The sequence below is a fragment of the Lepidochelys kempii genome, chromosome 17, assembly GCF_965140265.1.
Source record: "Lepidochelys kempii isolate rLepKem1 chromosome 17, rLepKem1.hap2, whole genome shotgun sequence".
Lineage (NCBI taxonomy): Eukaryota > Metazoa > Chordata > Testudines > Cheloniidae > Lepidochelys > Lepidochelys kempii.
Window position 1 is genome coordinate 8,993,340 of NC_133272.1, and position 25,716 is coordinate 9,019,055.

General features: G+C 42.2%; 1 protein-coding gene and 1 pseudogene across 14 annotated transcripts in view; one reads left to right on the top strand and one right to left on the bottom strand.

Moving 5' to 3' along the window:
• The window catches only part of MSI2 (musashi RNA binding protein 2), a 377,362-nt gene that overhangs the window by 251,695 nt on the left and 99,951 nt on the right, over nt 1–25,716 (bottom strand). For 13 of the 14 annotated variants that reach the window (XM_073315753.1, XM_073315752.1, XM_073315764.1 and 10 more), the window contains one exon: nt 11,450–11,542. The exons of the other annotated variant lie outside the window; for it this stretch is intronic. In XM_073315753.1, coding sequence (XP_073171854.1) covers nt 11,450–11,542 — 93 coding nt within the window. The remainder of the gene's footprint in view (nt 1–11,449; nt 11,543–25,716) is intronic. 14 annotated transcript variants of the gene reach the window in all.
• LOC140899829 (beta-arrestin-2-like) lies at nt 14,554–23,309 on the top strand (annotated as a pseudogene).

The window sequence follows — 25,716 nt, forward strand, 5'->3', positions numbered from 1 at the left end:
ACCTTACAGACTAACCAATTTATCTGAACATAAGCTTTCATGAGCTACAGCTTATGCTCAAATAAATTGGTTAGTCTCTAAGGTGCCACAAGTACTCCTTTTATTTTTAAACCAGGAAAAGCTGGAATTTTTGCACTGAAGTGAGCTAAGGGAGCCAACCTGGAGAGATGCTTATAGCCTTTATTGCCCACAGACCTCACTAGGAGTGGCGGGTACTTGTGCTCTGTATTATGGTAGCACCCAGAGGCCCCCATTGAGATCAGGGACCTATTGCGCTCGCTGCTGCATGTACACATTAGCAAGAGAGTCTCTGTGCTCTAAAGAATTTAGAAGGTGCAGAATCATGTCCGGGGCCGCCAGCCCTGCTGATCAACTCCTCCCCTTATAGACCTCTCAATCACAGATGTTCCTCAGCATGCAGAAGGTGCTGGGAGGGAGCGGGAGGAGCAGGGATTGGACGCGCTTGTGGGAGGGGGCAGAAAGATGCAGGGAAGAGGAGGGACAGGGGTGGAGGGCCCTTGGGGGAAGGATGAAGTGGGAGCGGGGCCTGAGCTGGAGGTTTGGGGGTCCGCTAAAAGTTTTAAATCAAAACGAGGGTCCTCGGGTTGTTAAAGTTTGAAAACCGCTGATATAGAGAGATCAAGCAACTTGCACAAGGCCACAAATCTTCTGTGCGACCAAGTCAGAAATACTGTAGAACCCTGATCTCCTAAGTCCTGTGCCTAATCAACTGGACCATACCAGTTCTCAGTTTTAAATCATGATAATTTCCTCAATTGTTTAAAAAGGAAAGAAAACTACATTTCCAACTTTCTTCAGAGTTCTGATGCAGCCTCCCCCTCCAACCCAACAAATCCCACACCTTAACAGTACCTCCTTTTATAAAAATCCAGCTAGAAACCTCTGTGACCAATATGTAATTTGTAACTTCCACAAAGCATGTGTCTTATTACAGACCACCTAAAAACTGGCTTTCTGCACACAAGCATTAGTTGAGAGAATTTAAAAAAAAAAAAAAGTGGGTTTTTTTTAATGTAATGGTCAAGTTTTCTGGGTTATTAAAAAAATGGTAGTTGTGGTGGGAGAAATTATAAAAACATACGTTTTAAGACTAAAAGGATCACTATAATCATTGCATGTCAAAGTAAAATCTTAAAGGAGTGTCCATATTATCCAATACCACGGACTGAATACACAAAATTCTGAAATCTAAAATTTCAGGCAATATACAGAAGGACCAAAAGCTGTTCTCTAATAACCATATGAAAATAGTTCTAAATGAACATTTTTGGACAAGTTACAAGCAATTAAAAAACTTTTTAAACAATGGTGTATCAGTCTCTTTGTTTTAAAGGTTTATATTACTCAAATTCAGCAACTGGATGACTTGTTTTCTGCTGAAAACTCAGGTCAACTTAGCTAGGAAGGAAGGAAGGAAGAAAATGAGCTAAAAGCTATTAAGTATCAGCTAGATAGCTCATGATTGCTTCTGAAGGCAGTGGAGAGGTTAGCAGCAGTCAAAAAAACACCAAACCAAACCACCACCACATTATTAACTTTACTGCATATTAAAAATCTTTCTGGTACTCTGGCTATTACAAATTAGAATGTAAATAAAGTCCAGACCTGCCCTTCTATTTCACAGACCCTAACTAATTCACCAATAGGGGAAATACAACACTGAAAATTTAAAAGGCTGTCAAATTTTAAAAAGAGGACTTCTCAGCAGAGCAACTACTTTAAAAATAAACCATCCATGTATCCTATCCAAAAATCTACATATCAGTGTGCAATAGATGAAACAATACAATCTGGACCCTATGCTAAGTCTTCTATAAGAGCACAACTCCTTGCTCCTCCTGACACTGTTACACATAGACTTCCAAACTCCCCCTGAAATGAACCCATGGAGAGAAAGCCGCCTTTTTTCATGCTAACAACTCTATTGTAACAACACCTTCAGAGGCCATACCCAGAGTCTTAGGGAAAAGTAAACCTTTGGAGCATTTACTTCTCCACTGGAGCATTAACTCATTCGCACCCAGAGAGCCTTGCCAAACAAGGAGGAGCTTTCTTTCACGTTTGTGTGTGTTATATTTTCACAGCTGTCAAAAAGAGAAGCACGTAGCAAGCAAAATTATGTAAACTACCTGATTAGGATAAAATCCTTAATGTAGATAACTTCCTCTCCCCTCCACTCCGCCCCCAGCCCCACACACACTTCCATTAAAAATAGAAGGAGAAAATATAGGGGTTTCCTCATCTGTTACACATGTTTTTTTAACCCAGCGAAACGGTTACACCGGCCATTATTTACATTACTCTCTTTATTCCAGTGTGTGATACTGTATACACAAAAGGTTATGTATAGGGCACTGATTCATACATTTTGTTGTTTGCAGCTTACTTGGTTTAAACTTGAATCTTCTTGCCATACAATACAATAACATGGCTATGCTGAGATATGCCTGAAGCAAAGACAAGGGCTTAAGGAGTTATTCTTCTCCCACATAGTTTAAGTATAACTAGCCCACAAACTAAGACTGCAAGAGGATGCAAGAAAATTAAAATCCTTTGAAGCACAGTTTTTTCCATGAAAAACATTATCTAAAGACCTTTACTCAACTGGTGTTTTTTGTTTTTTTGTTGTTGTTGTTTTTTTTACACTCCTGATGGGAAACAACAAGCAATTGTATAAGATCCTTTGAGATTCAGAAATCCTGATGCTTTGAACTTACCTTATATCTTAAAGCCTTCCTGAGGATCCAATCTTTGCAAAACAAAGTTGAAACATGTCTACAGTTTGTCCGAGACACCACACATAAGCCAGCAAAAGAAAATTAATACAACAAATAGAATATATGTACACACTGTTCTGTTCCATTTTCAGAATTAGATTTAAAATGCAAACCTGACTGCTATACCCCTCAAACATCTCATTTTAGGAAAACAATAAAAATAAGGATGAAATAGAAGAACTGGACCCTGCTTGAAGATTTTCAGAGCAAATAAAGCAGACTGGGCTAGCAAAATTATCATGGCTTTCGTAGCAGTTTACTACAGAAAGGTTTAAAAGATTTCAGAGAAAGGTTTAAAATCTCAACATGAGAAATACATTTGAGAGATATTTTAAATCTCCTCACCATAGAAATATTCTAAATCTGTTTTTAACCATTTATTATTTAAAACAGCCATTCCCACACACAGGATAAGAAGTATATTTATATTTCTGAATAGGGTAGTCATATGTGGTGATACCATGCATGGACAAATCTGGAAGGTTAAAGCAACCAAAACATACCTCCTTTTAAGCAAATGTGTGTCCCCACTGTCCTGGTTACATAGGCTGAAAATACTGTAGCCTCGTTATTCAACAGATTGTTCCCACACAGGCCAAGTTGAGCATTTCAAGAAGATTTTTATACAATTCCCTTTCAGTAATTAGGACAAAAGTGTATCTGAAGCCCAATCATGTTAATACATCTATTAACGGACAAATATGACATTTTAACATTCTTAAACTCAAGGGGTGTTTCTGATCTAAATTCTCATGTTTGGCTTTTCACCACACAGCAACAGCTAAAACTCCAAGCAATTTTCTAAAAGGTAACATATAGTTAGGGTACAGAAAAGGGTTAAAACACCATGTCAAACAACAAATCCTGGCACTGCACCAGAAGGGACATGGGAACCAGGGCAGCTGAGTTATAAAGGCCTGATTGTAGCAGCCCACTGGATTGGAAATGACTTGTAGGCCTAATGAAACAAAACTTTGGCAGTAAAACAGAATGAAAGGAATGAGACAATAAAAGACAGGAACAAAGGGAGCAGAGTTGTTTCAGCTTAGCAAAATAAGCTCACTTTGTTGTTCGGAAAAGCCAAAGCCGATTAGGATAAACCAATGACTAAGCATAAGTCTTCCAAACTAATTACACAGTTCACCATGTGAAGTATAATTGCAAGTCTCAAAATAAGGACTACTTTACTTTCACAGGAGTTCTATAAAGCAAGCATTCCCTAATAAAAAGCTGAACCATAAGAAGTCCCTTATCATCAGTAGCTTACAGCTTAAAAGGTGCACAACATGCATGTCCTGGGAGAAGTGTGATTCATTAACTTTTAGGGGCTTCCTTCTTCTAGTCAAAATCCTTTAAGAGGCTATTGCTTTTTCTTTTTTGAAATGATACTGGAGTCTTAAACGCTCGGATACATCCTAATCACAGGACAGTGAAGGAAAATATAGGCTAGAATCCATTAGCAAATAGCATGGTTTTATTTATTTAAGAAAAGTATAACAGTTTAATTATCAACTAAAATGTTGATAATTTGGACCAGTTTCTAAACTCAGACAAATGTGCTCAGGGAGAGAGACAGAGTGAGCAAGAGCAGAATTTCATCTCAGGGATTACAGCATTGATTTGGATTAAAATTCCAATAGCATTCTTTTTCACTGGAGAGACGGGGTGGCAACACAGGGAGGAAGGGAGAGGGACAGAATGGCAGAAATTGGACTTCACTTTAATTTTTTTAACCCCCTCTAGGACATTCTGGTTTAAATAATGTAATACGTTTTGTTCCTGGGCAGCTTTTCACTTTTGCCTCTGGATCCTCCGGACAAGGCTGCAGTCTCTGGGTTGTAAGCACCGCAGGGCAATGTATATTTATTTTTGAAGTGTTTTAAACTGCTTTTACTGGAATTTTAAAAGATCACAGGCACAATCTTATCAGGTTTAGGTGTAAAGAAAGCATCTAACGTGGAGGCCAAAACTGACCTTACAGTGTCCTTTTTTTAAAAAAAAAATGTATTACATTTTTCACTTATCCACAAAATAGCATTTGAACTCTCAACCCTACTTTCAGCGGACACAACGGACTCAGTTCAGTTCTACCCAGAAGAGCGTATTAGGATCCCCCTCAACACAAAGAACCACGGCATACACTAGTGCATGAGGCACTGGACTGAAAACAAGGAGGGAGCAGAGAAAGGCTCAAGTAGCTTTAAGCCACTCGTGCATCCTCCGAATTCTGGGCTGCTCTGTCCTGACATAAGCCACCCCAGGGGTTTGTCTCAATTACAGCAGCCTATCCTCAGCTGCAGTCAAGCAAGCCACGACCCTTCCCCCAACACACCTACCCATCCCCTCTTCTGGCCTACCCCCTATGCCACGGCTTGCAAGAAGGGTTCTTAGAAGAAAGCTTTAGTGCGGTCTTCCTCCGTTCCTTTCCTTGGGGAATCCTCCAGATCCAGGGATTTCTTTCAGAGCCACTTCTCACAGATCTGGCCCTTTTATCCAGTGTCATAATAATTACACATAATACCTAGCTCCTATATCAGTGTTTCTCAAATGTGGCCACCAGGGGCTTTTCTTGCAGCCACAGCCGGCTGTGATTTGGGAGGGGGAGGCGGAGGAGCAGTGGCCCCTCTCGCTTGCTCCCTGTTGCTCCTGGATGCACAGCCTTGGTGTTGGTTGTTGGGGCTTCCAGTTGGGCCCTGCCCCTCTCTGGAGACACCTGGGGTACAATGGTGGAGGAGCAGGCAGCTGGTAAGTTCCCCCACCTTCCCAGAGGCAATGGGGCTCAGGCTTTGGGCTTCAGCCCAGGAGTGGCATGGAAGGCAGGCTCTGGCTGCGTGGCTTTGGGTTCTGTCCCCTAGCCATAGGGCTTCAGGGTCCGGCCCCCCGCTGCCTCCCCAGCCAATTCTCCCCCCACCTCCCCATCACCCTGGCCCCCGCTGCCTCCCCCAATCTTCCGTCCAGGACTTAATTTGTCCCCAGACTTGCCGGGACTGAGTAAATCCGCTGTGAAAACTGATACTTGTATGTTTCTTCATATCACTTTTCATAGCAGACTTACTGGCTAGCAGTAAATAAATTACAGTGATTTGGATGTGTATTTGTGTATATTTATTTGCTTTTCCTAAAGGTAATTAAGTATTTTAGGAAAAAGTGTGAGCGCGGCCAGCAGCAAGAATTGATCGCCACACTCTGAGGCCACAAAATAATTTGTCCTGATGACCCCTGTCCTATATAGTGCTTTTCATCAGTAGATCTCCAAGTGCTTTTTGTACAGAGGTCAGAGCAGAAGTGAGGGTTTCAGCCCAGAGTTCTATCCCTGCCTCTGCCACTCACCTGCTATATGATCTTGAGCAAATTGCTTCTCTCTCGGCCTCTGTTACCCAGCCCATGCTTTGTCTATATTGTCTATTTAGATCATAAACTCCTCGCAGCAGACATGCTCTTTTGTGCCTTTGTACAGTGCTTAGCACAATGGGGACCCATCTCTGCTTACTGCCATAAAACCACCACCAACTGCCACCCCCACCACTTAAACTATGCTTTCTCATTTACCCAAAAGAGCCTGATCCATTCTGTATCTAGTCCTGAGCTTGTCCCATCTTGGGACAAGCCAGACTTTTTGTAACAAGGCCCACTAAGTTTATAAAAGCTTCTGCTCACGTATTCAGTATTACCTACCCCAGTGTCCAAAAATCATGAGTTGCCCCCTCCCCACCCCAAATCATGAGATTTTTTTTTAAATAATAATAAATTGTATGTTCTTTTTTCTCTCTCGTTTCTGAGCCTTTGGGACACACTCCAGTCATGTTTTCCAGCTTTCCTCTGCAACTAAAAGGGCTAAAACTTCCCTTATTTGTTAAACGAAAGATTCTTTAAGGAAAGCAACAATCATTGGGTGACTTGTGATAAAAGTCACAAGAGTTAGAACTGCAAATACGCAGCAGTGTTCCCTGGCAAGCGTTTGTGTCTAAAATAAAATCTAATGGGGAATCTAAAATAACTGCAGTTTTTGCTTTTTACTTTTAAGTTTCTGTCATTGAACTTGGAGAATGATGTGGTTTCAAATAAAATGCTGGTGGCCCCTTCCTACCAGCTATATTTCAACTAATGAATGATACCCAATCAGTTTGGCCCACAACCTGGTAGTCATCTTATCCCCGAGGTGTATTTCGAGAGCTATCTGAAGTTATGGAAGCAGCCACTCGCCTTTTGTTAAGCTTCTCTCTGTAACAAGCAAAAACAAGATTTCTAGAACCACATCACTGGTTAAGTATTTTTTTTCCACCCCAATAAATATATCAAATATTTCAAAGAAAAAGGAAGCAGCTGGAGCTGTTCTTATGAAACACGGGAGGCATCTCAGGAATGTCCATCGTATAGGGCCTTTTTTTTGTTGTCTATGAGAAAAGAAAGTGCTCAGCAATTCCAATCCTTGCAGCCACGCTGATGATCCATCATGAAATATTATTTGTATTAAACTACAAGCGAGATTGAGGCTCCGTTGTGCTAGGCACTGTACGAACACATTGTAAGAGAAAGAGTCCCTGCCCTGCAGAATTTATCTGCCTTTTCTAGTTAGATTGTGAAAGGTCGGAGGGAAATGGGCACAGAGATGGAAATCAACTTGCCCAATCAGCTGGCCCAGTGGCAGAGCCAAGGATAGATTCCAGGTCTCACATGCCAGTCCACTGTATCACTTTACTGGGTCTTAACGTCAGGTGTGCTCAACACCCACCGGCTCTAACACACATTGGTGTTACAGGTGCTCAACACCTCTCAGAACCAGGCCCTTGGACATCACCACCAGATGACCGCAAATCTGAAACACAGCCCACCTGTGAGGTTAGCATTTTTATACTACCTCACGTACAAGTAAACTGAGGCCCAGAAAGCGTAAAATGTCTCACCACGGTCATGCAGCAAGTCACAGCGGAATCAAGACAAGAAGTCAGGGGTCTTTTCTCCAAGCCACATGCTCTTACAGTTAGTGTACGGGACTGGGTTCATTCCCAGCTCTGCAACAGTCCTCCTACAGACGTTGCCTAAATCACTTAACTCTGCCCGAGTTCCTCATCTGTAAAATAAAGGTAGGACTTTCCTACCTCACAGGTGTGCTGTGAGGGTAAATGTTGGGGAGACACTCATACTATAATGACTAGAACTAGAGAAGAGCCAGTTAACAAATAACATTGTTGTATACTATAATAGTAATACCTAGCTCTTGTACTTTTCATCAGTAGACTAGAACACAGATCTCTCGAGCCCCAGTGCTCTTACCACTAGGAAACACTGCCTCGCATTATCACACTCATGCAGCTGTGTCACTTCAATGATACATGACTATTTGGTCTCAGTACTGATTAAAAGATGCTCGTTGTTGAAGGCCAGAGCAAAGGCTTTTAGATGTGACTCATGATTTTGGGTGCCTTCATTTTTGGGTCCCCAACTTGAGAACACTTCAAAAGGACCCAATTTTTATGAAGTACCGAACACCCTCCTTCTAAAAGTCAGGCCCCTCTTAAAGCTGTCTCTAATCAGGCATCCATATTTTGAAGTAACCAGAATCACTAGTCCCTTTTGAAACCTTGGCCTGGCTATCTGCATTCTCAGAGACTGAGAAACTGCAAGCATGAAACTACCAGATGGCAAAATTAAAAGACTATATTAAGGGTGCACTCAGGCAATATGCAAAGCACATACATCAAAACTATTATTAACTTCAAAAAATACAGGTTAGAGGAGTTCTGCAGTTTTGATAATGACTACAGAAGTAGCATCCAAAAGCTCATATAATCCTTTAATAAAAGGCTCAGCAGCCTGTAAACATCCTGCCGGAATCAAAGATTATTATTGAAAATAAAATGAATGGTTTGCAAAGCAACTATCAATCCAGCATAGGAACAATTTATAAGCACCACTCCTCTGCCCTCAACAAAATAACGTGTGGCCAAGGCTCTCAAAGGCTTTTTTAAAACGCCCAACAGGCACTGAGAGCTGCTCTGTGGAACCTGATGTGTCCTCCTGCAAGTCTACAACCAAATCATCAATTATTGCCAACAAAAACTGGGAATTCAGTTGTGTGGACTAGCAGGGCTTTAGTGCCAGTAAATACCTGGAGGCCTGAGACACTGTGGCAACAGAAGTCCATTTCTTTTCCGTATCTTAAAGGTCAGCTCACCCTACCAGGCCAATATAAAACAGCTCAAAGAGTTTCTAGGATGTTGCCCAGACCATTACTGAGGGTATTGCAGAATGCAACCTGTTGGAGCAATTGGTTTACAAGCAAAGAAAAACAATGGTGCAAGAATTTCCAATGAATTATGGTAGTCACTGCATGCACTAGCATTCAAAGGCCATCATATGGTGATGGATTAATAGCAACAAGTTCTTCCCAACGTATTTTGGACTGATTAAAAAAAATTCAAAAGGGGCACCTCTCTGAAGCTCTAGGCACTCCTGACACAAGTTATTTATAACAACAAAAAAATGAAATGGTCTCTCTGCCCTGACCAGAATGCAGCGCCCCCATGCATCACAAAACTTTCCTCCCTTGCACAGATCTTATCCCTCCACAGCTGTCCGAACAAAGAAATGTACCATGCAGCCTACCCTGAATACCAAAAGAACAGAAATATTTTCTTGAGCAGGAGGGAGCTGGTTCCAAAGTAGAGGGTCCCCCAGAGAGAATAAACTATCAAGCCTCTCCCTAAAAAATCAAGGGGGATCCAGCTCAAATGTTTCTGTTGATTGCAGATGCTGCTGTGTGACATGGCAAGAGATGTCATCTGTTGGATAGGAAGGTCCCAAGTCATTTAGGACTTAACCAAAAGGAATAGAATGAGGTGGGTTTAGGCACAGTACTTAATTTCAGAGCAAGAGAGATAAGGAGACAAAAGATGACTAGTGAAACACATTCTGCTTTGCCTACCTCACCTGCTGCTTTTAAGAGCAAATTCAAGAGTAACTTGTTTAAAGTGTCTGAAAGAGTTTTCAGCGAGATTGCACCTAAAGTCTCCCAAATGGATCTCTTGCACCAATCAAGAATCATGTTCAGAAGACTTTTGCCTAATGCTCATATATAACAAGAGAACGTTATGCTGGCTCATTAAGGTGACAGAAGGCTGTAAATCCTTTAGAGCAGGGTCACCCAAACTTTGCAGCAGCCAATAACTTTCTGGAAGCTAGAAAGTCCTAAAGTTTGCTTGACTTAATTGGCCCATTGGGTTTTCAAGTGAAACTGCTTTGGTTCCATTTCAGTGGCAGGCTTGGAAGAATTAAAATTGAAATATCCCAAAGCACACTGCGTAAACTTGCCATTGCATAACCTCGTCACATTACTTCGGACTTGGGAGCCTCCTGCAAAACAATGCATTTTGGGAAGGGTCTTGCCTTCTTTTGTAGGCCACGTCTTAAGAGGACAATCAACCTGAAACCTAATCAATTAAGAAAAAAAAGTTAAAAGTCTTTTTAAGTATTGCACGTGTCCCTGAATCCCGCTGACATCTTTTGTGGTTTTACAATCACATTGCCCTAATTTAAATTTAACGTGCCTCCTCCTGCATTGCTGTGTGATTGATCCACGCAGGCAAAAAGGGGAATGGAATGACTGTATTGTGCCAGAAGTGCAAATGACTATGTGCAAAGCACAGCAAACAAAATGGGGAAAAGAGAAAAATATTCTCTCTGATCAGAGTTTTCATAATCGTAAATGTTACTGTAACAGTTGCAGGTAAAAACAATTTCAGACAGAGGTGTGATTATTAAGTTGACAGGGATCCTTTAGAGACAAAGATGGCATTGCAGACTCAGCAAGCTGCTTTTTGAGTGGTTGGAGTCATTGCCACTTTGGACTTGAAATTATCTGTTTAGAAAGACTCAGGGATCCAAGTGCTCTACAATAGCCTTCTCTGCTTTCCCACACGGACCCAATCCTGAAACAGAATCCTTGCAGACACAGAAGCCCTCTCGTACAGAGCCCAGTTTGGGTGGGATATCATGCTAATACACAGGCTTGTCTGCAAAGATCCAGTTGCAAGATTAAGCCTATATTTGTTCCTTTCTTGAAAATATCCTTTTCTAACATTCTGGTAGTTCCAGGTCTTCTTCAGTGGTCCTATGTCACTTCACAGGATGTTTCTGCAACATCTAAAAAGGACCTTGCTCAGGGAACTTTTTTAAAAGAAAATCAAATAGACATTCTGGTGTTACAGACAGGACTTGTGTTATTCCTAAGGCTCTATTATCAGCTATTGTCATAATGTAATGACTCCACATAAACTCTCTGGATCTCACACACACACACCCCTTTTCCCACTGTTATTTCTGTTAAATAGGAAGCTGGTTTTACAATGTATGAAATATTATAAAATCACTTATCCAAGCGCCAAATTCTTCCCTGAGACACACACATGCAACTTTTAATGATTTAGTTACTAACTTTTATTAAAGAAACAAAGCTGTCAACAGTAAAACTATTTTTTAAAAATATATGCATTATAAATACAAAAGGAAATACTGGGCTGATTTCAATAAATGTACCTAAAGGCAAAAGTTAGCTCCACATTTGATTGTGACTCTTGCTGCAGTTTTTCAAAATATATTTATAAAACAGAAGGAATTCAAACTATGCAGTGTTGACTTGTGCTGGCACTCACCTTGCCAAACTGTTCGAAGTATTGCTTTACATCTTCCACTACTGTATTAGCAGATAATCCACCTACAAATATTTTCTTTGTTCTTGTGACCATCTGTAAGAAATTACAAAACAAGCATACAGTTTAACCAGATTATTCAAAACATTATGTGAAAAAAATATTTTTCAGACGCCATCCCTAACCAGGTTAACGAGAATATTTCTTCACAAAAGCAATTCAGAATCTATTCAATTATATTTGGTATTTCTTGTTTCAAAGGGGAGGCTAGGTATCGGCATTCAAAAATACTGTCCTAGTCCCCTTGGGTATTTTTTTTTAAATAAACGTTTTTATTGTGGTTCTCAATGCAAACACAACTGAAAAAAGTTACAGTATAGGATCAAATTTCCTGTGCCTACTAGCTGTAGTTTCAAAAAGACACAAGCAGGTGATCAGTGATTATATTGCACGTAAGGGATTCATAGATGCCAAGGCTAGAAGGGACCACTGTGATTCTCTAGTAAGTCTCAGAGTAGCAGCTGTGTTAGTCTGTATTCACAAAAAGAAAAGGAGTACTTGTGGCACCTTAGACACTAACAAATGTATTTGAGCATAAGCTTTAGTGAGCAACAGCTCACTTCACCTTAGAGACTAACCAATTTATTTGAGCATAAGCTTTCGTGAGCAACAGCTCACTTCATCGGATGCATCCAATGAAGTGAGCTGTAGCTCACAAAAGCTTATGCTCAAATAAATTGGTTAGTCTCTAAGGTGCCACAAGCACTCCTTTTCTTTCTAGTGAGTCTGACTTCCTGTATAACACAAGCCATAGGACTTCCCTGAATTAATTCCTGTTTGAACTAAAGCATATCTGGATTTTAAAATTGCCAGGGATGGAGAAGCCTTTACAGCCCTTGGCCAGCTGATCCAATGGTTAAATTACCCTCACCGCTACGGTTGCCAATTTTCTGATAACAAAAAACTGACCACCCTCGCTCCGCTCCTCCTCCAAGGTCCTGCCCCCCACTCACTCCATCCCCCATCCCTCCGTCGCTCGCTCTCCCCCATGCTCACTCACTTTCACTTGGCTGAGGCAGGGGTGCAGAAGGGGGTGAGAGCTCCGGCTGCGGGTGCAGGAAGGGGTTCCGAGCTGGCGCCGAGGGGTTCAAAGTATGGGAGGGGGCTCAGAGCTGGCGCTGAGGGGTTCGGGATGTGGGAAGGGATGTGGTCTCCGCAGTGGGGCTGGGGGATGAGGGACTTTGGGTGCAGGAGGGGGCTCCGGAATGTGGGAGGGGACTCGGGTTGGGGCAGGGAGTTGGGGTGTAGGCTCTGGGCTGGGACTGAAGGGTTTGAGATGCAGGAAGGTGCTCTGGGCTGGGGCACGGGCTCCAGGAGAGAGTTTGGCTGCAGGAGGGGGCTCAGGTCTGGTGGGGTGCAGGCTCTGGGAGTGAGTTAGGTAGCAGGACGGGGTTCCGACCTGGGGCAGTGGGTTGGGGTGTGGGCGGGGTTTGGGGTGCTGGCAGGCAGCTCCCAGAAGTGGCTGGCATGTCCAGCTCCTAGGCGGAAGGGTCAGGGGGAGCTGCAGAGCCAGCATTTGGGGCAGGTGCAGCAGCAGCACACAGAGCCCCAGTGGCCACCCCTACACCTAGGAGCCAGACATGCCGGCTGCTTCTGGGAGCCACGTGGTCCCAGGGCATGCAGGGAGCCTGCCTTAGCCCTGCTGCGCCGCCGACTGGACTTTAAGCAGCCCGGTCAGTGGTCTCTGTTCAACCAGGCTTTCCAGACACCTGCCAGCTCTACTCACCATTAAAACTCTGTTATTACTTTCCATGGATCAGATTAAAAGGAAATTGCTCACTTCATTTAGATTTTAGAATAACTAAAAAGACGCCTAACCCACCCCAACATGCATTAACAATGCCATTTAAAACCCAGCCGCATTAAAATGATCAATTCAGCAGGAGCTCAGGCAGCCACCTACAGACATTTCTTTTCGCCTCTTCATAGTCTAGGAATCACGCCCTCGGCCCTCTCCACAAGCCCTGTAGACCAGTGGTTCTCAACCAGGGGTCTGGGGCCCCCTGGGGGGGCCACAAGCAGGTTTCAGGGGGGCCGCCAAGCCGAACCAGCATTAGACTCACCGGTGCCCAGGACAGAAAGCCGAAGCCCCGCCACCCGGGGCTGAAGCCCAAGACTGAGCAACTTATCTTCGCGGGAGCCCCTGTGGCATGAGGCCCCAGGCAATTACCCCGCTTGCTACCCTCTAACGCCGGCCCTGGCTTTTATATGCAGAAAATCAGTTATTGTGGCACAGGTAGGCACAGGTGGAGTTTTATAGCATGTTGAAGGGGCCTCAGAAAGAAAGAGGTTGAGAACCTCTGGTGTAGAACATGTGTCTTTTTCACCATTCTCAGAAGTTCATCAAATTTGGACTATTTCCAGTCAGGGGTGGACAGCAAGTTCCAGAGTCCTGGAGCCCTCACAGAGAATGCCTGCCAGCAGCTCCTCTTTTGTAACACCTCAGATCCAGCTCAAGCACCCCTGCTAATAGCAGCTATGGCAGTATGGCATGGGGAGAGAGGTGGACAGTCACATAAGCCACTCCCAAGCCATTTAGGGCTTTATTGGGCAGAATCAAAACTTTAAACTCCACCAACAGGCAGCCAATGCACATCAGGAGCACTAATGTCATATGATCCCAGACAGACGACTAGGTCAGTAAGCAAGCTGCTACCTTCTGCACTTTCATGCCACTTTCTTCTGTATGGCCCAGCTATTTTGCAGTGGGAATCAAGAGTAAGAAAGACAATACAGGAAAAGATCCTTAATGCTGGTGAAAAGAACTAGCAGACAGTATCAGACCAAACATACATTTTGAAAGTTTATGGCAGTTTACTAACTGAAAGCATGGCTCAAATGGGTACATAGAGATGCCATGTATAAAAGAACCTGATTTTATGTGTTCCATCAGACACAGAATGGGCTTGGCAGAGGCATTCAAACTTATAAAGGGTATAGTAAAAATGCATCACTCACTCCTTTTTACTTTGCCCTATAACCTGAGAACAAGGAGTCCATTAAATTAACGGCTGGTAGATTTAGAACCAATAAAAGGAAATAGCAGCATGGACAGTCAGCCTGGGTAATTCATTTCTGCAACTATTCAACTGAAATGCAGGGGCTGGATTTATTTTTTTAAAGGGCCATATATATTTTATGACAATTGGCAAAGTTTACGATTATGCAAATTAGTGCCTTGTCTACACGGAGGATTTGACCTGACTAACCAGCCAAGAGGATAGCTACAACAGTGCAAGTCCCCTAATGTAGACAGGTAAAGCCATTATTTGTGTTGGTGGAGCTTAGTCTAGTTTCAAGCAAGAATAATCTCCACTGGTGAAAATAGCCTGTCTTTGACTGTCTATGCTAAGGCTTTGTATTGGTGCCACTATACTGGTGACTAGCCACGACTGACTGAAACTGGGTCAAGTCTCCAATACAGTCAAGGCCTAAGGCAAGCAAAATTGAATCCCATGTTCCTTGCTGTAAATCTACAAGGAGTCTGAAAGGAATCCCTCCATTCCTTACAGCAAAAACACATGGGAACTCTCTCCATTTGAGGCACCAAGTACTAGCCCTGGGCTAAAGCAGGATCCCAAACTAGGTTTGATCTGGTATTACAAACTCTTAAGGTCCCAAAGACATATACAAAGAAAGGCACAATCAATCCTGCTTCAAACCAATCAGGATGTCCCAAATAGCTGATAAATCAGATGCTCCTTTGATGCCCACAAATTAACAGTTTTCTAGACAGCACTCTGGGAGCCTTAATCATGATCCCTCCAGTATAAAGACAAACATTCCCAAAGATGGCTAAGAAAAAAAAAAAGCCACTGGCTTGTGTGTGCATACAAGGAAGGACCAGAAGACTCTTGCTTAAAAAATATTGTTGTAAACTCCAGACATGCACAGTCAAGACAAGAACCTCCGTCACTGAGCCATTCTACCAAGGACTGCCTTAAATTACAGATATTCGTACACTACTCTAACTGATTGGTGTAAATAGCTACCGGATTTACTAACAGCTTGTCTATACAGGGAATCTAGAATAGCTATTGTTGATTAACTCCATAAATGGACACTTATTCCAGAGTAAGAGCGCTGCCCTCTGAATTAGCTTAATCTGGATTTAACATGCTCCTTACCTTATTCCAGATTAATTATCCCACGCATTTATAATGTGGAAGGCTATAACTATAATCAAACACTGTTACAAACACAAGGCTCTGTCCTGCAAATCAGATCCCATTGAAATCAGTGATGCGTCCAAAACCGGCATCTGCCCGGCTGGATCCATTGGATGACTAAAGACTAAGCCTTCTACCTCTACCAAGCTCAGACTCTGCACAGAAAACCTGGAGTATAGAAAAAAGTAAACATCACTCCAATTTCCAATGCTATCAAAATCTGCTATAGATACTTCGCCAAACTGTCACCACAGCCATGTTTTAAAGACTTAATTTTATTTATTTATTTATGGTGGCGGGGAGAGAGAGAAAGTGGTATCAGAATTCAATTATTCCCTTCCTTTTCCTGCAGAAAATTGTCATTTGCAACTAAAGGATTTTGCGAGCCTGTGAAGAGCCCTCTTTCCTGTTGCATTTGATTTAAGATTGGGCCAAGGCTCTGGTGTCATATAAAAGAGGGAGGAAGGCAATTATTCTAAGTAATATTTGAAATCATCATCATTCTTTAGATTCGAACAAGAAAGAAAGAAAAAGCTACTTCTTTTGGAAGCAAGACAGAAGGGTAAAAAAAAAAAAAAAATCCCAGTGTTTCAATAGATTCATTCCAAGCAAGTATTTGTAATGACAAGCAAATGCACCACACTGTAATGCCCAGACATGTGTTGCAAGGTGGGAAGTGGTTTCAGAAAGCAGCTCTTTGGTAGAAAAGAGAGACAAAATTAAGTCTGCTTTTGCAATCTATGTTTTCCTGAAAAGACAGTTCAATTGCTTTGTGATACATGTTCCCCTCAGTGAATGAATAGAAGTAATTTGTTGCCTTAGCAATTCTTCCAACCCTGACATGCTTAAATACGAGATTTCTTTGTCTTCCTTCTACCCATGGCACAAGCCACCACAGGGAGCCAGTCAGCGTGAATGTCCAGATCACCAACAACTCAAGCAAGAGCATCAAGAAGATCAAGATCGCAGTAGAAAATCTATCACCCAATAGAAAATGTCCTGTGGCCAAGACTGGACAAGATGAGCAGGTGTATCCACGCTCCATCTTCTGCAAGATCTACACCCCAACATCCCTGCTGGCAACAACTGTGAGAAGTGGGGCTTGGCACTGGTTGGGGAACTCAAAACACACCAACCTGGCCTCCAGCACCAGAGTCAAGGAAGGGGCCAATAAGGAGGTACCGGGGGTCCTAGTCTCGTACCACGTGAAGGTAAAGCTGGTCCTGTGTCAGGGTGAGGATGTGCCTGTGGCACTTCCCTTCCTGCTAATTCACCCCAAGCTCCCAGAGCAAGCCACTCTGTCATGGCCCCCATCAGCTGTCCCAAAAAGACGGATGTACCCATCCACACCAATCTCATCAAATATGAAACCAACTATGGGGCAGGACAATGACATTATATTAGAGGACTTCACCCACCTGCAGCTTAAGGAGTACAAGGATGATGGCCATTTGTGTTGGAGGGGGGGAGGACTGGGCTACCCTTTCCCTCCCCCTTCCCCCCCCCGGGGGCAGCAAATATGGGGCCTGATGTCTGTGGATTTCAACCATCTATGTCTACGCTTTTTTAATTCTCCCCCTCCCTTCCGAAAGGGGGCCCCCAAGGAATTTATTTTTCTTTTGTCCTACACATAAAAGAAAAGAAAAGAGAAAAAGGAAAGGAAAATAAAAAGAAAAGAAAAAAAGAAAAACCATAACCACACCTCCAAACTGTGCACAGTTTATTATTTCACCTTTCTACCTGCTCTAAGATTATGAATTACTCCACGAATGTGAATGACTGATAGCATGTGGTTGTAACAGACATAATGGTTTGAAGGGCAGCATTTTTCAGATAATGACCTCAAAGTGCTTTGCAGACACAAAGTAATGAAAACTCACAACCACAGTGAGATAAGGCACTTCCTGAGGTCATACAGCAAGTAAACAGAGTGGGAATGGAACCCAAGAGTCCTGATTCTCAAGCCCTGTCTAGACGTGGAATTGGTGGCCAGCAATTTATGTAACTGGGACAGACAAGGATAGTTGTGATTTCAAGCATATGAAGCTTCACCAGTATAATCTGCAGCTTTGCTGGCTTCCAGCCATTAGATGGGTGAATTGGGACTAATCCCAATTACAAACAAATTTTAGGACTCAGGCTCTAACCAGTAAACTCTCTCTCATTAGCCAGACAGATGAGTTCTGAGTCTTCACTGGGATAAAATAAACCCAAGTAGCAGAGATTATCCAGAGAGCTGAAACCAAAAGCATTGACCAAGAACCCCCAAATTATCACCTTATTCCAAGTGCGACATGGAAGCCAGCTACCCTCGCCATCCTAATCACAAGAAGGACATCGAACACAATCTTTTACAATGCAATTTTGTAACAGTTCACAGAAATATTCTAATAATGGAAGTATTACAGTCAAAATCTAAGAGTACATCAGAAGAAACATAAAGGGCTGGTGGGTGGTTAGTGGGTGGTGACAGTAAGGGTGGTATTTGACAGCTTTGTGGTTGTAGGCAGCAGAGAAGAGGATGGACCCGTGAGCGTGTTTGTTTTTGGTATTTGTTGGTTTTGGATTTTAAATTTTATGTAATTTTTTCCCCCATATAAAACCAGCACCATTTGGGGAAGAAAATAATTGCCATTGTTGCTCAGGAGTCATTTCAACGTAGAGACAACAAAAAGCAGAGAAAATCTAAGAATAGAGCTTAAATTTCTTATTTAAAATGTCAAAATATCTCTAAATTTCAATATTTGACTTAAATTTTTCATCCAAACAAAATTTTGTTGGGGAAATATTTTTATTAATTATCTTTTTTTTACGGTAGAGGAATGATGGTCTGGTTAATCCATTAAAAATTAAGGTTTATGAATGGTCGCATTCAGCCTCCACTCTTTCTGAATCCATGTCTTTGTTCTAAATTTATCATCCACAGTATTCTGGAAGATTATGTACAGTTTGGAAATAAAATGCTTATGGCTGTTTGTACATTGAAGATGTATCTGTGCCCATTGCAGGAAATGATAGCAGAGAGCGGGATGCAACTTTGGTTACAAAGTCTGTTAATTTTAAGTACCTGCAAAATTGTTCTGTTCCTATACTATGTTGTTGCTGCAGTTAATCGAAGTATGTGAGACTGTTACTGAGGAAAGTCATTTAAGATTATAATCCCTTTATTGGCCCATGTTTTGAAAAATGTATTTGCCTCTGCAGGCTGAAATTGACCAAGTCCTGTAAAAGAGTGGTAGTGAAACATGGTTTTAGAGAGAGGAGTTCTCTGACTTCATGCCAATTTTGCAGGGGCTGGATTATAATCAGATTGTTTTTAGCCATATTGGGTAATTCTTGTTTTAAACAATAGGCTAAAGAGTCAATCTGAAAGATGAAATGCCTATCCTATTGAATCAAGTGTCATATCAACAATACATGATGTGGGATCGAAGTGAAGTGTCGCCATTCGCATATGAGACATAGTAATGTTGCAAGTTTACAGAGTTTTCAGTTTGGAATAGCCAGCGACCTACTTAATTTCCTTGCATATTTGTAATTTATCAGTGCTAATCCAGGGTTTGTTGTTTTTCCACTAGAATTATTTGATAGCTTGATCCAGTGATTTTTTAAAAAATAAATGGCATTTAAAGTAATTAGGGACTTTGCAACAGTCAAAGCATCTCCGATTCTCAGAGTATCTATTCACATTTTTAGATAAGAAAAGGTCAAATTCTTTTTTAATGTGGAGGTTACCTATCAGAAGAATTTAAGGTAAAGGTTTTAAAAATATTGTTTTCTTACTGTTCTTTTCATATGGCTTTTCTTGTGTATTCTGTTTTACGGAACGCTTCTTATTTTGGGAAGCATGGACTATTAAAACGTCACACAGGTAAACTGTACATTTCCCCCGCAGTGAGGATTAGATAATTTTGTGCGTGCCATTGCATTTTTATAAAACCTCCCACTGTGAAGCAAAAAGTGTGTTGAAGTTGGGATCACCCAACAGATGTAGTTCTCTTAGGAGTAAAAATCACCTATATAGGAGTACATGGCAGCAGGGTCAGAGATTATCTTTGAAAAGTCATGGAAGACGGGAGAGATTCCAGAAAACTGGAAAAGGGAAAATATAGTGCCAATCTATAAAAGGGGAAATATGAACAACCCGGGGAATTACAGACCAGTCATCTTAACTTCTGTACCCAGAAAGATAATGAAGCAAATAATTAAGCAATCAATTTGCAAACATCTAGAAGATAATAAGGTGATAAGTAACAGTCAGCATGGATTTGTCAAAAACAAATTGTGTCAAACCAACCTGATAGCTTTCTTGGACAGGGTAACAAGCCTTGTGAATAGGGGAGAAGCGATAGACGTGGTATATCTTGACTTTAGTAAAGCTTTTGATACTGTCTCGCATGACCGTCTCATAAACAAACTTGGGAAATGCAACCTCGATGGAGCTACTCTAAGGTGAGTGCCTCTGGAGTTAGTCATTTATAATCTCAGCTAACTGTGTGTACATGAGACATTCCTTCAGCCTTCATTTCCCAGGCATTTCAATTTGACAGAGCTTGACTGGAGGACTAAGGTGTAAAACTGTTTAATCTGCATCACAAATTGGGGAAAGTAATTTAACTTCAGAGGAAACTAATTAGATAGAAAGCTAAAATGTTTCTCAGGGTACCTGTGTGTGTGTGTGTGTGTGTGTGTGTGTGTGTAGAAAGAAAGAGAGAAAAAGAGAAAGCAAGCAAGCATTATAGCTTGCTCACCTAATCAGCAGTTTGACATTCCATCACTCTTGGTGTCTATTGCCTTCTAAATAGGTTTATAATTGGAAAAATTATCTTTAGTATATGCGCTGAAATATATTTTATACTCCATTATGCTGTACATTCTGGCTACCATATAACCTATGATTAAAAACAACAATAACTCACCTAATGGGGAAAGTGATCTTGTAACTAAATTACCAGAACTCTTCAGCAGAATACAAAACCAAAGGTAAGAATTCTCCAAAGTTTCCTGCCTCTGGGATTCCACAAGCAAGTTCCAAAAGGCTATTTTTAAAAAAAAAATGAATTCAACAGCTTCTATGAAAGAAAGTTAACATTTACCAAGAGCTGCCAATTATTTACTATTCTTAGAATAGAGGAGAAAAGCATCATAACCCCCAATATCACTAGGTGGTTGGCAAATGATGGTTTTTCATGGTGAGAGTTATGTTTTATCTGGTATAAAACAGACACTGGAGTTTATGCACAATGGATGAAATTCATTCCTATCCTGAGAGCTAGCACATGGCCTATGTGCCACTTATGATGTACTTAAGCACATAAAATAGGATTTACGTGGGACTTAAATGTTGCACATGCCTTGTCCTTGACCCCCCCACAGGAGTGAATTTTACCCTGTTTGATTAGTATCAAGCCACAAAAATGTAGCACTGTGAAGTTTATGTATCAAGTGAATCTTTTAGCCATATAAACACACTGGGCCAGATTCTTGTGACAGTAAATCAGTATAGCTTCACTGAGCAACAAGGGAGCTAGATTCTATTCTGCCTCAGGTATCTCAAACGAAATTGTCACCTTGGTTTCTGCTGTAGAGTCTCTGGGGCTACTAGTGAAAAAACTCAAGTTCTTTATTCAGTTGCAGGTACAGCAAAAGCAATAGTTGCATTAGCACCCAAGGCTTCCCCACGGCTCCCAGAGTCAAACTGTAACCCTTTCTGAGAGGGATCAGCTCTCAGAACAAGGGCCACTCATCCTCCATGCCCAAACATCCTTCGCCTCTCTGCTAACGTCACCCCAAAAGCTGTTAGTCGGCGACAACGCTGTTCTCAGTAGGAGCTGCTGGATGTTGAGAACTTTGTTTAGGTGCCTAAATGGGAGAACCATTCTCTTGAAAAACTGCCCCCAAGTGTGGGTGCCAAGATCTTTTGCGGGGGCGGATGGGGAGAAATCTGGTCAAGTCAAGTCAATGAATTTTAAAGGCTACAATGAAATTCACCAGTAAGAGCTTGTCCTCTAGAGAGCCACTGACCCAGCACTACTGGAATGACCACCACCCTCACAGCTGTTTTCTATTGCCATGTTCTAGTAAACAGGTTTCTGAGTTACTGAAGCATAGAGGAGATGGGGGGAAGGGGTGGAGAGAAAATCTACTTTAAGTTTTCCTGGTTACTTTAGCTTCTTTTCACTATGTGGTCTCAATAAAACTAAATTCTCCAGAGAGTGCAGAAAATTTAGCTCACGTGCAGGTCTGGCTACTGTTCGACAACATTTAAATTATGTTTGCAGTGTTGTTGTAGCCATATTGGCCCCAGGATGTTGAGAGAGACAAGGTGGGTGAGGTACTATCTTTTATTGGACCAATTTCTGTTGGTGAGAGAGAGACAAGCTTCTGAGCTTACATAGCGACCAGAAGAAGAGCTCTGTGTAAGCTCAAAAGCTTCCCTCTCTCTCACTCACCAAGAGAAGTTGGTCCAATAAAAGATATTACCTCACCTTCCTTGTCTAACATTTAAATTATTTCAATTTAGTTATTTTTATTTCTACTGCAGTAGCACCTCAGGACCAAACAGGCATTTGGAGGTCCAATTCAACTCGGCACCATGGGTAGGATTTTCAAAAGTGCCAGAGAGATTTAGGGGGCCACGTTCCACTAGAAAACAATACGACTTGTGCTCCTCTGTCAACGAGGCTTTTTTTTTTTTTTGAGAATGTCACCTTGAACAAAGAAAGCTCTGTGCCCCAGAGACCTCACAATCAAAGATACTGTAAGAATATTTAGTGGGAATGCATCGACTAGCCATTGCCAAGATTTACTGATGTTGGTGATTCAATTATACTGCACTCCTACAATGAAATGAGATCCGCCAAGAAAAGAAACTACAACCATAGAAACTGTGTCCTACAGTATGGCATACGTTTGTGAGGGACTGTGTTTATAGACGACGTGTTCACCATAGACTGGAAGCAAGGATACACAAGTTGTATGCATAGGAAGGAGGCTTTCAGCTAGAGCTGGCTAAAGTATGTCAAGCTGGGAAACTTGAGCTGTGGAGTTTTCCAAAACATCACTGCAAGGGAGCACAGCTATCATCTGTCCAAGCTTGAGCAATCAGAGAAGGGCTAGCAAAGAGAAAGGCTCTGTACAGAGGTCAGAGGGGATTGTGAAGAGCAATTTCTGCTCACACACACAGTGGGACAGATCCTCAGCTGCTGTCAACCGTCATAGTCCTATTTGAAAGCAGTGGAGCTATGACAACTTACACAGGATCTGCTCCCAGTGTGGAGCGACCTCTTGGACGGTAACTACAAAGGCCAAGATTTTCCAACCTGTGTGCCCAAAGCTAGATTCCGGAATCGACACCGAGGCACTTGAGTGACCTGATTTTTTCCCCAGCTTCCATTGACTCAAAAATCTCAACCAAGAATAGTTCCCCATGTTTGTATGATTAAAGTTATAACCATCCCAATTAAAATCTGTGAGCTCAGAGCAAAGACGTTAGGCAAAATTGAATATTGTATCTTCGATTGTTGACATATTTGCATACAGCTGCAGCTTTCTGCCTACAGAACAGCAGTTCCCAGGCACTGCAGAGCCGAGCAGAAGCGCTCACCTTGTTCACTGAGGAAGGAAAGATCTAATGGCTCAGGGAGTAGGTAACGAGACCAGGGACTTTCACCACTAGGGCAAGTTTGACCAAACATCGTTAACAGCTAATAGCTGTTCTTGTCAAAAATACCTGGGAGGTCTTAATCCCATTCCTAGTCAGCAGGTGTCCACATCACAACTGGCATTGACTGGCAGCTGAAAGATGGCAGGAGAAAGATGTGACTGCATCTACAGTAGAGGAGGGTAGTCCTATCTGGTTAGGGTTCATAGATTCATAGATTCATAGATATTTAGGTCAGAAGGGACCATTATGATCATCTAGTCTGACCTCCTGCACAATGCAGGCCACAGAATTTCACCCACCACTCCTAAAAAAGTATGAGGATCTATGCTGTAATTTGGCCAAATTAGGGCTGCAAAACTCATGAAGAGCAGCTACCAAGAGCTCCTGACAGCTCTGCAAAGAGAATAACTCAAATTTCTCTGCCTACGGACCATGGAGAGATCCACTTTAAGCGTAGGCTTCAACAACGTGGTAAAATGCATAGTCACAACTAATTCGGCCACCTGAGGGGGGAAAACTCTTAACTGGTTTAATTCTTGAGAGTTTGTCTAGGCTAGAGAAATTCCCATCAGTTTAACTACTCTGAGGTAGTTACATCAGTGCAAACTCCAAGGGCAGCTTGCTGCATCACTACCCCATACAGCACCTGTTTGGCAGTTAGAGATGCTTTTACAGCACTGTCAACCCACCACTTTTCCAAGCGCACACCTGCAAACAAGATAAATAGAAAGAAAAAACTATTTGGGAGGTAGATAGGTCAGAGGCCAGTGTGAAAAGAAATCAGAATACAGTCAGATACAAATGGAAACAAATATATCCTCCTCCTTTTCTTCACGGGTTCATATTTTCCCCCAGCTGCACACACAAACAAACCCCTGCAAAAAAGTTTGTGGCTCATACAGCGCAGGAGAACATATTTTAAGTAGACCACTACTTCGTAATCGAATAGCTAGTGTCAACTAGTGTTTCATAAGAGCCCTGTCCAATCAGTGTCAACACTGTGTTAAGATTCTAGGCAGCAGTCCGACAAGAGAAGAAAGCTTCACGGGAGCATGGGGAGACGTGGGGGGGAGGGAGGAGAAAATGTTTAAAGCAATTTACCTCCCTGCCAAACTACTCCAGATGATTTCTCAAAAAGAACAAATGGAAACTTTAACCCTTAGCCTTGATTAATTTCATCTACATAATATAGATGCACATGGCAATCAGTTACTGATGAGCAAGTTTTCCTTAATCTGCTGAGCAAAGCTGATATCTATGCAACACTCCACTTTTTTTTTTTTTTCTCCCATAAGGATGAGCTTTTCATCTGATGCGAGACCACTGAGCTCTTGAGAAATGCCTGGCTTTTCCTTGCTGTGGCTTTTGGAACAGACTTCTCTGCATCCCGATACAGGGAAATATCACTTTTTTTTCTTTCATTTTTTTATTTTCTCAGGGGGATTAGGTGCGTTGCAAGCAACATCATGTCACTCCAAACCCACCTCCACAATGGGGAAGGAAGTGTCCTTCCCCATCAGAGATCCCACTGGCCATTCAAGGAATAGTATGGTTGTGACTCTAAAAAAGGGGTCGGCAACCTTTCAGAAGTGGTGTGCCGAGTCTTCATTTATTCACTCTAATTTAAGGTTTCGCGTTCCAATAATACATTTTAACGTTTTTAGAAGGTCTCTTTCTATAAATCTATAATATATAACTAAACTATTGTTGTATTTAAAGTAAATAAGGTTTTTAAAACGTTTAAGAAGCTTCATTTAAAATTAAATTAAAATGCAGAGCCCCATGGACCGGTGGCGAAGACCTGGGCAGTGTGAGTGCCACTGAAAATCAGCTTGCGTGCCACCTTTGGCACCCGGGCCATAAGTTGCCTACCCCGGTCTAAAAGCTGACTGAATACTCCTTCAGCCTGCTGGTCAAGCAGCCATGATGGCCTCAAGAATGAGATGAGCATGTGAATAAGGAGAAGACGCCCCCAGTTTACGCAGAGCAGTGAAATACTTTACTTAACCTTCAACCAGCCTTAACCCAGGCAGTGGCCTTAGTCTAACAGATAAAGATGGTGACTAAAACACAATTTAGGAACTCAAAACTCTTGGCTCCTGCCTCCCAGATGTGCTCTGTATTCCCTTTGTGACCATGGGGGAAAGTCCATAGGCTTGACTCTGAAAGATGCTTTGGTGGAGTGGGGCCACAGTGCTCAGCATTTAAGCACAAGTTTAACTCTAACTATGTGAGGAAGATCAACTGCTGGATCAGGGCCAGACTGCAAAGCACCCAGAGGCGGATTATAGTTTTGTGGAGCCCTGGGCCAGAGCAAGTGGGGGGGCCCCTCCCTACCCCTTCTGCTCCTGACAGGGAGTGGGGTCAGAGCATGG